At 43.9% G+C, this 12,408-nt stretch overlaps 1 protein-coding gene and 1 long non-coding RNA gene across 3 annotated transcripts; one reads left to right on the top strand and one right to left on the bottom strand.

The window, feature by feature from the left end:
* Positions 1 to 433: 433 nt before the first annotated feature.
* Positions 434 to 12,284, top strand: prkcq (protein kinase C, theta). Of its 2 annotated transcripts, XM_064342622.1 has the most exons (17): positions 434 to 908; positions 1,671 to 1,870; positions 2,463 to 2,532; positions 3,618 to 3,783; positions 4,284 to 4,315; positions 4,426 to 4,511; positions 4,830 to 4,959; positions 5,740 to 5,849; positions 6,557 to 6,683; positions 7,078 to 7,178; positions 7,782 to 7,955; positions 8,549 to 8,640; positions 8,755 to 8,817; positions 9,076 to 9,214; positions 9,592 to 9,780; positions 9,976 to 10,104; positions 10,478 to 12,284. In XM_064342622.1, the coding sequence occupies exons 1-17, from the start codon at positions 800 to 802 to the stop codon at positions 10,634 to 10,636; spliced, it is 2,076 nt and encodes a 691-aa protein (XP_064198692.1). In that variant the 5' UTR covers positions 434 to 799; the 3' UTR covers positions 10,637 to 12,284. The 2 variants fall into 2 exon arrangements, with proteins under 2 accessions (XP_064198692.1, XP_064198691.1); XM_064342621.1 differs by having other exon boundaries at positions 587 to 908; positions 9,592 to 10,104.
* Positions 9,216 to 10,561, bottom strand: LOC135258915 (uncharacterized). Its single transcript, XR_010331132.1, has 2 exons — positions 10,423 to 10,561; positions 9,216 to 10,096 (listed from the first exon to the last, which is right to left on the bottom strand). It is a non-coding gene; the product is annotated as an uncharacterized LOC135258915 (long non-coding RNA).
* Positions 12,285 to 12,408: the final 124 nt, after the last annotated feature.

A 12,408-nucleotide genomic window follows, 5' to 3' on the forward strand; every position in this document is an offset into this window, starting at 1 on the left:
TGTGTGTGTGGGTGTCTGGTATCCCTGTAAATGTGTGCCACTGAAGAGTGGCTGTGCTCCATAAATTCCTGATCTAGAGTTTAAAGTTACCAATCTATTAATATTCTCCTGTTCTCCCACTGACATACAGACCATCCTGACCAACTATAAACACAGCTGCTGCCATTCTTTCAAACATGAAATCATCCGTAATGTTCATAACTGTACAGAGGAGGTGAGGTGAGAGTAGACATTGAGCGTTTTATGTTTTATAGTGTCATGCTAGTTATTTGTTTTGAAACTTTTGCTGTTTTTTTATCCCTGGAATTGGGGTGACTCACAAGATGTCCTGACTGGCAGCCCCACCTCCGGCGACCACAGAGCTTCGGACAGCAAGGCCAGTGTCACAAGAGGAGCTGTGACCTTTGACCTCGTGACTTCACCAGCTGCTCCCCTCTCCCTCAGAAGGGAAACCGTTAGCGTCCGCCTGGGAGTGAACACCTTTGCTCCACAGCGCTAGCCTCCTTGGCATATCGCTGCCTCTGTCCCTCCCTGTGACTTCCCCTCCCTCCTTCCCTCCCTCCCCTTCTCCCTCTCTGTATCGCTCTCCCTCCCTCCCCCCCCCCCTCCCTCTCTCCCTCTCCCCCTCTCCCCTTTCGTTTCTCGGAGAAGAAGCCGTCTGTCCGAAGCGAAGTGGCTGTTTTTCCGTGCGCTGCAGAAAAGGTCACAGGCTCTCCGTTTCTCTCCGCTGAAGGGTCGATATTCCGGTCGTATCTCGGCCGCTAAGTTCCCCCGCCCCGAACACCGCGACAGGAGGACCATGTCGCCGTTCCTGAGAATCGGGTTCTTGACCTTTGAGCTGGACCCAGGTCTGGCGTATCACGAAGAGGTCCTCAATCCGTACTGTGCTGTTTACATGCAGGACACAGGTAGGCCTTCAGGGGGCACTGTGGGGCACCGTGCTTACAGTATGGAGGAGCGGTGCTGTTACATTCCTTGGCAGGGGCTTCAGTTAGCCACAAGAAGGTTGTGTGTACAAGCCTGGGCAGGTCTTAGCTTAACTGGAATTATTCCAGAAAGATATTGATCATACGGGAATTGTAAGCGACTGAACTCCCTGTGGGATAAGGACGTTTGATACGCTGGTCTGGACGTATGTCATTCTGTGGTTTTTATGCGTCATGTGTCATGTAGATGGTATGTACATTCAATTAGCATATTGTTGTAGGGGTGGAGAATGATGATCAGCCATTGAGAAAACATTTTGATTTTGATTAAGAAACAGTAGAGCTGCTTCTTCAGTTAGCACTGAAATGTAGTGTGCAAGCAAACAGTTATCTTGATTGTTTTATCTTTTATTTATGAAGATAGTGGCAGTGGGTCAGGATTACAGGTCAGCAAATAATTACTAATAATGATTACAAGTAAATAATTATTGAGTGTAGAGAGGTATGTAGAAAACAGCATCCAAAAAAATATATTTGTATAAATAATCTTTACTTTTCTTTGAGGGGAATGGTTGAGATGAAGCTTGATGAATGGAATACTTTGGCATGAACAGACCTGATAAAGATGATTGCAGCTGACTGATACAAGCAGAAATGACTGTAAAATTCTGACTGATGGTGAAGGTGAATGCATGAGGTGCTAAACACCCCAAAATGTGATGTGTTCCCCTCTGTGTGGGGCAGAGGACGGGCAGGAGAGCCAGCAGCGGGAGCCCACCATGTACCCCCCGTGGAGCACCACGTTCGACGCCCCCATCCGGAAGGGGCGCGTGATGCGCGTGGTGGTGAAGGACGAGACGGCCGACCTGGAGGTGGAGGCCAGCGTGCCGCTGGAGCTGCTGGCCAAACGCTTCAAGAGGGAGAGCTCCAAGCTGGAAACCTGGGTGAGGGATTGGGGGGATGAAGGGGGTCCGGAAGGGGGGGATGAATGGTGTCCGGGGGTCAAGAGGAGGAGTGAAGGGGGTAAGAGGGGAGGGGTGGGGTGGGGGGAGGGGGGGCCGGGGGTCCGAAGGGGAATGGGGAAAGTGTGCTGGGACTGAGGGTGATGGAGCAACGAAATGTTTTAATTAAAAAAAACGGCTGCAGCATTCTGAGCTGTTGTGAACTTTTCCAGAGGGTCAAAAGTCTGGAGTGATGAACTCTTCCAGAACATTGCGAGTTATAGCCTAATTTCATGTATAAACGGATTCTGACAAACGGCTTTGATTTGAGAAGTGATTCGGTCGCTGAAGGCCTTGGGTGGTGACACAGGTGTTATTTCTTCATCTGTTAAATGGGTTTAATGGGAAATGCGCTCAAATTTTAGCAACTGAACCTCAGGCTGTGCCAGTGATTGACTGCTTGCACCACGAAAAAAGGTAGCAGAAAAACAATGGAAGGAATCTTGTTTTATTTTTTAAGAAGAAGGGAAACAAAGAGGAATGCCGTTGCCCGTGACACCGTGGTTTGGTTTCCCCCCCCCTTTGCTTAAATCAGGTGGATCTGAAGCCGCAGGGCCGTTTGCTGTTGGAAGCCAAGTACTTTCTGCAGAAGAGTGGCGATGATGGTGAGTAAATGCAGGCCTTGTTTACACAGGGGTCATTAGAGGAAACTTCCTTTCGATCACAAAGAAGATAATGTGTGAGCTCCCTCTCCTTTCATCCGTGTTTCTGACGTCTTTGTTTTTGCTTTTTCCTTTTCGGACTGTTCTGTCTTCATTACCCCGACATCGAATAAATGACGACTTTTTTCAGAACTCAGCCACCTAACTCTCTCTTCAAGGGCAGGTCACACTATTCTACAGTTTAATTCAATTACTTTGACCTCCAGGGCCCTAATTAGAATTGCAGATTCATACTCTTAACTCGTAACCCAGCTCCAACACTCTTAACCAATTAATTAGGCCTGTTAATTATTGAGAAAGCACAGCTGAAGATTGTTAGCACTGATTTAGATACCAGGATATTCTACCATGAAATTAACACTTACACTGTAATCTTATACTCTCAGCAGAATTTAGTCAAGAACTCAGCAGACATATAAATCCCAGCACCAGACCCACCTTTATGGGCTGGCATGTAACAGTTTTATGGTGTTATGTGAACTAAAGACACAAATTAATTTTGTAATGTACTGCCTGGTGTTGTATGTAGTTCTGTGCCTTCGACTGCCAACTTCTACAGCTGGTCTGAGGACTCCTGACCTGACCTGTCAGCTATGTACAGTAATGTGGCTGCAGGCTTCTGAGCTTGTGGAACACTAGATAGTATTTCTTTACTGTGTCAGTGCCGACTATGGCCAGTAGCTCCATTCATTGGATATTCCAGATTACAGGGGAAATTGGACATGCTCACCCACAAATTGGCTGCCAAATTTATAAAAACATAAATGTAAAAAGTATTTATCTGGTCTTCCTGTCCATCCGGCTGATCACCTCTGCCCCCAAACACATTCACACACACACACACACACACACAAACTCACACACAACCACACACACACAGCCACAGACACACAACCACACACATACTCATTCACTCTGTATCTCGCTACAAAACTGCACAGCCTTCTCTACTGCTCTATTGAACTGAATGATCGGGAGGCCACGGAGTGTTTCTGCGTCTGCTTCATTTCTGGCCGCACACACCGCAGGACAGAGCGATGGAGAGCGGGATGAGGACAGGGTCAGCCTCCAATCGCTGCACCAGCGACGCGGAGCCTTCAAGCAGGCCAAGATCCACGCCGTCAACCGCCACGAGTTCTCCGCCACCTTCTTCCCCCAGCCCACCTTCTGCTCCGTCTGCAAGGAGTTCATCTGGTAAACCTTCACTCGTGCAATATACATTTATTACAAAATACGCTCTTATCAGGAGAGACCTATAAGGCATACGCCAGCGTGACACGAAAACACAACAAAGGGCCTCTGTAACAACAATTCTGTAGCAAAACTGTGGTCATGCGTTAGCGCCATGCTAAAAGGTAAATATTTGTAATTAATGAAAGTCCATAAAATAAAATGCCCATAGCACCATTGTACGGAAACTGCAATGTTACTGCACTACAATATGTAATTTTTTCTTTTCTTATATTTTATAATGCATTCTTCCTTGGCTTAGCCATTGCACTAATCCTAGTCCTATAGAAAGCACCGAAAAAGTAGACATAATTATTCAAATATGTACTTTGTTACTCGTGAAGTGCTGTTCTTGTACTCTCAGTCCCCCACACACGGAAGAATCTGACCTAAATTCCCAGTCTGGACAGCCCTTGAAATAAGTCTTGTTTCATTTTGTCCTGTTTTTTTTTTTTTCCATTCAGGGGTCTGAATAAACAAGGCTACCAATGCAGACGTGAGTGTGACAGAGCGGCTCTTGACATTGGCGGTCAAGTGGTGTCTTTGTAGCGCCGGCTGACTGATCCTCTTCCTCCCCCTCTTCCTCCTCCCCCCCCCCGGCTGCAGAGTGTAACGCCGCCATCCACAAGAAGTGCATCGACAAAGTCATTGCCGCGTGCACGGGCTCGGCCATCAACAGCAAAGAGACCTTGGTGAAGAGATGATGCTGAGAATTACCGATTAAATTTATGATAATCGCTCACTCCAATGGCATTAGTGCGCCATTCTGTTTAGGTCAGCAATTCAGTCAGATGACAAAATGGATATTTAATTTATTTATTATTGTATTTTCTACGCACTTATTTATTTATTTTTTAATTTATATTTACAGTATTTATTTAGTCATTTGTTTTCCCAATTAGGTTAGAAATAAGAATTGTAATTCTACATCTGTTAGTAAATTAATTCAAGTGAACTAATGATAATGTTATTATATTAGTATGTATATTATGTCTACTTCTGCTCTCCAGATCCACAAGGAAAGGTTTAAGATTGACGTGCCCCACAGGTTCAAAGCGTACACTTTCATGAGCCCCACCTTCTGTGAGCACTGTGGCACATTGCTGTGGGGGCTGGCCAGGCAGGGCCAAAAATGTGAGGGTGAGTGTGTGTCACATGACATTATCACACAAAATTAATCACATGACATTCTGGCATAGTGTCACATTCATCGCAAACGCACGGGGGTTGGCAAGGGATGGGGGCTAGTGTGACCATGTGAAATCCCCCATAATCCCACACCCACCCCCCACACGCTGGCATCGATCCGAGTGCTTTCACACTTCTGAGGAAAATCCATCAGCCACTTCCAAACCGTAGTGTAGAGATTGCAGTTGAGTCACTTTATCTTATGAAAAGTGGCTGCCTTCCATTGTTGCAGAAAACTGAGAAATAATCAGACACCATTGCATTAATGTCGGAATTTTACAAATGCAGCTAGCCTATCTGATGGAGGATGTCTGAATGTCCCTCCAAACCTCAACACACATCCTGCAAATATACCGATAGGCTACAAATCCTAGATGTGGAAACTTGGACATTTCCGTTTGTGGTTGAATTTGTACAAGTGACAAAATATTTCTGCACAAGAGAGCTAGAGAACCTTCCAAGAATGACTGCATATGACTAATATCCACACACTCTTTTTCCCTATTGCTGTCTGTGGGCACCATAACAAACAGCACAATATCAGACATGCATGAACAATAGATATATTTGATACTACCTGATACAGAAAATACAGGATGGATGTACGAACGTGTTTGATTTTGTGCTACTTGTAGCACAAGCCATGACATCACTGATCAAAAGGTCCTAAATGATATATGATTGGTATGATTTTAATGTAATTATAATCCTGTATATATGTTCTCTTCACAGAGTGCAGTATGAATGTTCATCACAAGTGCGTGAATAAAGTAGCAAACCTATGTGGGGTCAACCAAAAACTGATGGCAGAGGCACTGGCCAGGATAGAGACCACCCAGCAGGTCAGGGATATGGTCAAGATCTAGAGTTCTTACCAGGTCGCCTTTATGGTCATCGCTGAGAGGGCTCAGTGCGTAATGGTTGAAGTCTTAGTCTACATGTTCCAGCAGGTTAAGATCACGGTAATGATTGAGAGCTTGTGGTGGGTCAAAGTATACAGTCACAAAAATACTGTATTTGGCAGTTTATTCTTCTGCACCTAGTACACTATCGTAGGTTCTAACCAATGGAGTTGGGCCTGCACGGATCTTCACAGTAAGTTTTAATTTCTCCCTGCTGTATAACCAGTTGAATGTGTTGTAACATCCTTCCTTTAACATTAGTACAATCACTGGGAAACCCTTAGGGCTTGGAATTATAAGCGGTTCTTATAAGTTGTGTGTTGCTGAGTCAGGCGCAACTGGCCTTTACCCCAGCGTGGAACCGCACACCATATTTTTCTGAGTTCATAATGAAAATTCCCAGTTAGTTCCCAGTTAGTCTACGGTATCTACTTCCCCTTTGCATTGTTATCTAGACAGTAGCCATTGCGTGTGAGACTGAGTGGCACATTCAATTGATCTAGGCTAATCTGCAGTGCTACAAAGCCGGAACCTTTCAGTATACCGTTGAAATGAAAAAAAAATGGTTCGATTTATTTTACGGAGGCTATTTCAGTCGCAGTTTCACTGTGTTGTGAGCGAAATCTTTAGAACCTTTCGATATCCAGGCCCGAAGTTCCAAAGACGGTGATGATGCCGGCCTGGAGGATCTTACGGGCGACGGCCATCCCGATTTGGTCAGAGAGCCGTCAGGATGCACCCAGTGCTTCGCCATACCCTCTATGGGAAGGAAAGGTACCAAAACGATGTCCAAAAACCATTCAAAACCTGGCTTACCTGAGCCATGTAACAATTTATCTTGCACATTCTACCTGGTCCAGTTGTGGCCAGGTTGTAGGTACACTGATGAAAAGCCCAAGTCTTAAAATGATAGAGAAGCTAATTGATATGGAATAATGTACCACAATGTCAGATTCAACTACTGTACCATTCTACTCATATACTTGAGTCAATCAGTAAACTACAATATTCAGTTTGTCCAGCTGATTAACCCACGAATTGTTTGCCGCTGCTGCTGCTTCTCAGGAGTTTTTGCAACAAGAAAACTGTGATTTGATGTGAAATATTCTCTGAGGTTCTACCCTAGAATCAGTAATAGATTACCGACGTGTGATGCTCATTTCCACAGAGAGGCAATGGCAAACCGCAGGGGTCCCCCAAACTGCACAGAAGTTCACCATCGACAGCTTCGTCCTCCACAAAATGCTTGGCCGAGGCAGCTTCGGCAAGGTCAGTGTCAGAACCCCAACGTATTCCTGCCACACGCTGTTTCGATGGAGGATTATAGAAAAGGGAACTTTACATTTTCTTTTTCTACTGAATTTGAAAGACATTTTATTTTACTCACCGCCTGTCCCTTGTCTCTACCACGTATCAATCCGCACACAAAGATGCCAAGATTATAGGTATTTGTCAGGATTAGCTTCCAACCACATAAATAATCACCATTTCCTATTTCAGCTTTGGAGCTATGGGTGCCATGCTTTGTAATTTTGTAAGATTTTGTAATTCATAAAAATAACTTTTGCCCTTTATTAATATTAATTAAATTCTGAGTGTATACGTGGATGCACCCATCGCTGAACAGAACTGAATTTGAAAAGTGCCTTATGCTCTGTAGCCTTGCACTGGTTAATGTACGCTTGTCAGTTATTACCATTGTTTATTTGGTTAAATTGTATTATTTAGGGCAATGTAGTGTAGAAAATCTATGTGGTGCACTAAATTATTATTCAGTTACACAGCTGCATGTGAACAGCCACAATGCAGGTTACTCAATTGGGTGCAAATGTAGTGCAGAAAGCCCATTTTCCTACTCTGTTGCCATTGTAGGTCTTTCTGGCAGAGCTCAAGTCCACAGGGCAGTTCTTTGCATTGAAAGTCCTGAAGAAGGATGTGGTTTTGATGGACGATGACGTCGACTATATCATGGTGGAGAGGAGGGTTTTGTCTGTTGCCTGGGAGCACCCATTTCTCACTCACCTGCACTGCACCTTCCAGACCAAGGTATTGCAATAACCTACCTTTACTAACCTGTCTACACACTTCAAACTCACTGTAGGTACTGTAATAGCCCACCATCAAATTTACTGACCTGGCTACCGACAAAGACATCATAGTAGGTCAACCCTTCTTAATGTCTACAGTAATAATCCACCCCGTCCTTTACTAACCTGTACAGTACCTTCCAGACTGAGGTGCTCTAGCACTGCAATGCAGTGTTTCCTAAACATTCAGTTGGCCCCCACTGGTGGATCATGGGAGAAGCCCAGGTGGGTCGTGAGGTGACACATGGAAAAAAAGCTATTTACTGTACAGAATACACTTTCCCTTGATATTCACAGAAGGTCAGATTCAACCCTGTACTTGTTACATAAACTGTGACATAAACACGCATTCAGTTGATTTGGCATGCTAAATGAAAGAATCACTTCCACGTTTGAACAGGTTAGGCCACATTTTAGTTAAGGGCAGGTCACGATAAACGTGTTTGCTCATTAATTTGGTCCCGGTAATCAGAAGGTTTGGGATTCCCCTGCTATAATGTACAGCAATACTGCAATAATGAACCTGTTAACTGTGCCGGATCTGTTTGGCAGGAGAACCTCTTCTTTGTCATGGAGTACGTGAACGGGGGCGACCTCATGTTCCACATACAGAACTGCCGTACTTTTAACCTGCGGAGATCCACGTAAGGGATGTTCACTCAGGAGTTTCAGCCCTGAATCCCAGAATGCACTGTTTATTCAGTACCGATGACGTGTGTGATCCCTGACACTTCCTTCTGGTTGACCCTTAACTGCAGGTTCTATGCAGCTGAGATAATTTGTGGCCTCCAGTTCCTCCATTCCAAAGGTATCATATACAGGTAAATGCTGTACGTACGTATACTCTAAGTGAGAAGGATTTGTATACAAAAATGTTAATATGCAGTGATTATATAGAGGAAATGATACTAGTAAAAAAATTATTACCTTATTATATAGGTCAGCTCAATTCTCTTTAGCAGCGGCAACCAATCAGTGTTGGTAGATATTGTGATTAGGTCACCAGTAGCGAGAGTTTTTTATGGGAATTTAGCCAGGACAACATAATTGCCTCTACTCTTTTCCCTCTGTAATCACAGAGACCTGAAGTTGGACAACATCCTGCTAGACACTGAAGGACACATCAAGATTGCCGACTTTGGGATGTGTAAGGACAGCATGCTAGGAGACATGAGGACGTCAACCTTCTGTGGGACACCGGACTACATCGCACCCGAGGTTCCAGCATTGCCATTCGTTTAACTCAACAAAACGTAAAATATAGACTATAATCAGACTTTAAACTTAACAGTTTAATTTTACAATGTAACATCAAGCAGGGGCCAAACTCATTATTCACAACATTATTCATTTGGCTTGATTAATTCAGCAATATCTCTTTTAGAAGCAAATTCTACAGATAAAATTTTACAGGATTTTGGACAGGTACTATGGCAGAAAACAGAAAGTCTGTTAATGAATATCAGCTGCGGAATAAAAATAACTGCACAAGTTGCAGTATTTATTTTGATGAATTTCTTGCCTTTACGATGATGACATGATACAGTATGAGGAGGAAGTGACATCATTGAAGAATGATACGGACTTTGCTATAGATCCTGCTGGGCCAGAAGTACGGGAGCTCTGTGGACTGGTGGTCGTTCGGGGTTCTGCTGTACGAGATGCTGATTGGCCAGTCTCCCTTCCACGGCCACGATGAGAAGAGGCTATTCCAGTCCATCCGCACCGACAGTCCCTACTATCCCCATTGGCTGCAGCGGGATGCCCGCGATATCCTGGTCAAGGTGAGCGCATGCATGCTCCCAGGCCCACTTACACACCTACCGACATTTCCACGTTACGGCGTTCTAGGCGCCGTTTCACATCATACGCATATCCGCAACCATTCTTGTTCTACCAAGTTTGGAATGAAGCGCTGCATTTTTAGAAAGCAGTGCGATTTGCCGAATCACCCACAGCTGCGCTGTTATTGGTTGCAGCTATTTGTCCGGGAGCCGAAAAAGAGACTGGGCGTGAGAGGGAACATTCGGCACCACTCTTTCTTCCGGGACATTGACTGGACTGCGCTCGAGAACCGACAGGTGGAGCCGCCCTTTCGACCTAAAGTGGTGAGTGTATAATTACCTATTGTTTTTAACCTGCACATGGGCACTACCACAGGTATGGGATACATCAGATGCAATGAACAGATTTCAGATCCCACTGACAGTAAATATTTTAAACTTGGACTAAGCTCGGCAGAGCCTGATAAATTCCAGTCAGATTCTAGACCAAAAACACCATGCACCAGCACATCCAAAACGATGTTGATCTTAATCTTAATGATACCAAAAATCCACTATTTTCCCAGAACATAACCATGGAACAGCCGTTACCTCAGTTACGTGGAAATAAATACACAATTACAGGTGCTGCCTCATATTCACCTTTTGCCTTACAGTGCATTTTAACCTATTTCCCAATTCATTCATTCATTTGCAGAACTCTCCGAGTGACTGCAGCAACTTTGATAAGGAGTTCATAAATGAGAAGGCAAGACTGTCGTACACAGACCGGGCGCTGATGAACAGCGTGGACCAAACAATGTTCAACGACTTCTCCTTCGTTAACCCAAGGATAGACTGTTCCAGGAAGCCCTGACGTCCTCAGCGCTGTCACAGATAAAAAAAATGAACAGAGCGGCTAATACTCACGCTCACTGATACCGGTGCAACCAATCATTAATCACTGTGACCCAACATCCCCCGGAAGCCACAGATTCACTGAACTAATAACCGGTGTCAGAATTGCAACTGAAAGAACTTCAGCGCGAGGCTGAACTTAAATAATCCCGTCAAGATGACCGGATACTCTGAACATTACTGATAATCATTCATCTGGCTGAGATATTTATTCGGTTTCCAAATTTTGAGAATTACACTGAAAACATATGGGAACATGCAGTGGTTATATTCTCACGGAAAATGAAAAACAGGTATGTGAAAAGTCTCAGAAACGTGCCTCAGAACAGTAGACTGAAAAGCAAGGATGAATCCACACACTGCGTTTGCTCCCCAGTGCAATGCATGTATTAGCACTAAATATAAAAAATGTTACATTTATTTGGTGCTAATAAATTATTTTCTCTCCAGCTTGAAGCATCCCTCATATTTGGTGCTAATAAATGAATTTCACTGGGGAGCAAACACACCATGCAAACTCATCTTTCCTTTCTGTAATTATATTTTTACTCTCCTGGATGTGCCTGTGTATCCCCTGGCTGCAGTATAAAACCCTTGAAAATATTTCTCTCCTGGAGGACTTATGAATTAAATGTTGGGTTCATAATGCTTCCTTTCTTCCATACTTCTCAACCGTCTCAAACTGGTGTTTGTTTTGGTTGAGTCATTAGGTCACCTGTCATTTTAGGTGCTGTTTTGAGGCAGAGGCCCGAGAAGAACCTTAGAGAAAGAGAAATGGCTTCAATGGCCATAACAACCAACCACCCTGCTGGTCAGCACAGTGTGCATGCTATAAAAAGCCAGAGAAAGCTTTAGTCTGAGTGCTTTGCTTTTGGAATAATGGATTTAAACAATTCGTTAATAAGTGTTCAGGTGCTGTTGGAGCAAGGTTGATTGCCGGAGCAGACCCATTGTCAATCTGATCATATAGTTGTGACCTGTTTAGCGGGGAACTACTGGACATCTAGACATGGAGATTGAAGATCATGGGCCAGGGCCCATTGCTTGATATTGTATTGGACCAAATATCTAGGAAAGCACTTTCGTTACCCCCGGAGTTCTTGCATGAGGAAACACATTTCAGCAATGCAAACCATATACCCTTGGTTTTTCTATCTGAATAGGTCGTTAAAACAATTTGTAAAAGTATGCATTGAATTCGTAACAACGGTTGAATTTATTGTGCCATAACCAGTTAAAGCTAGCATGGTAGCATATTGTAACTGGCATATGACTTAAAAATGTTACAGTTGCTAGCTCCGTTGTAAAGTTCTACCCATGTAGCGATGCATCTTCTGCCACAGGCTATTTAACGATGTAGGCCTATTCTTCAAAGTAACAGTAAAGCTAACTTCGGAAAACAATGTTGCTAGTATCGTATTTTATTGCGCGATAACAGCTGGAAAATACAAAATTAAACGAATCTAGTTAACTAGAAATACTATTGACTCAATGGATTTTTTATGTTATGCTGGTGACCCTGCAAAAAGTAGCTACCACACATAATGTTGATTTTTTCTCATTTGAAAAACGAAAAAAAAGAATCCGTGGTTGCAGTCAGGTGCAATGCATCAATCAATTTTCGTCTGTAGACTAGCAATTGCATTCTCATTTCACCACGGCACGCATGGTTTTACAATGTCCGGTTCAAGAATTGCATAGCAGACGACCCTGGTAACCACGTAACTTGGT

This window comes from Anguilla rostrata, chromosome 7 (assembly GCF_018555375.3).
Source record: "Anguilla rostrata isolate EN2019 chromosome 7, ASM1855537v3, whole genome shotgun sequence".
Classification (NCBI taxonomy): domain Eukaryota; kingdom Metazoa; phylum Chordata; class Actinopteri; order Anguilliformes; family Anguillidae; genus Anguilla; species Anguilla rostrata.

Excerpts from the sequence above, each read along its gene's own strand:
- prkcq (XM_064342621.1), top strand. The coding sequence starts at position 800 with ATGTCGCCGTTCCTGAGAATCGGGTTCTTGACCTTTGAGCTGGACCCA. Across the intron at positions 1,871-2,462 it reads GCTCCAAGCTGGAAACCTGG|GTGGATCTGAAGCCGCAGGG; the intron begins GTGAGGGATTGG and ends TGCTTAAATCAG. Across the intron at positions 4,512-4,829 it reads TCAACAGCAAAGAGACCTTG|ATCCACAAGGAAAGGTTTAA; the intron begins GTGAAGAGATGA and ends TCTGCTCTCCAG.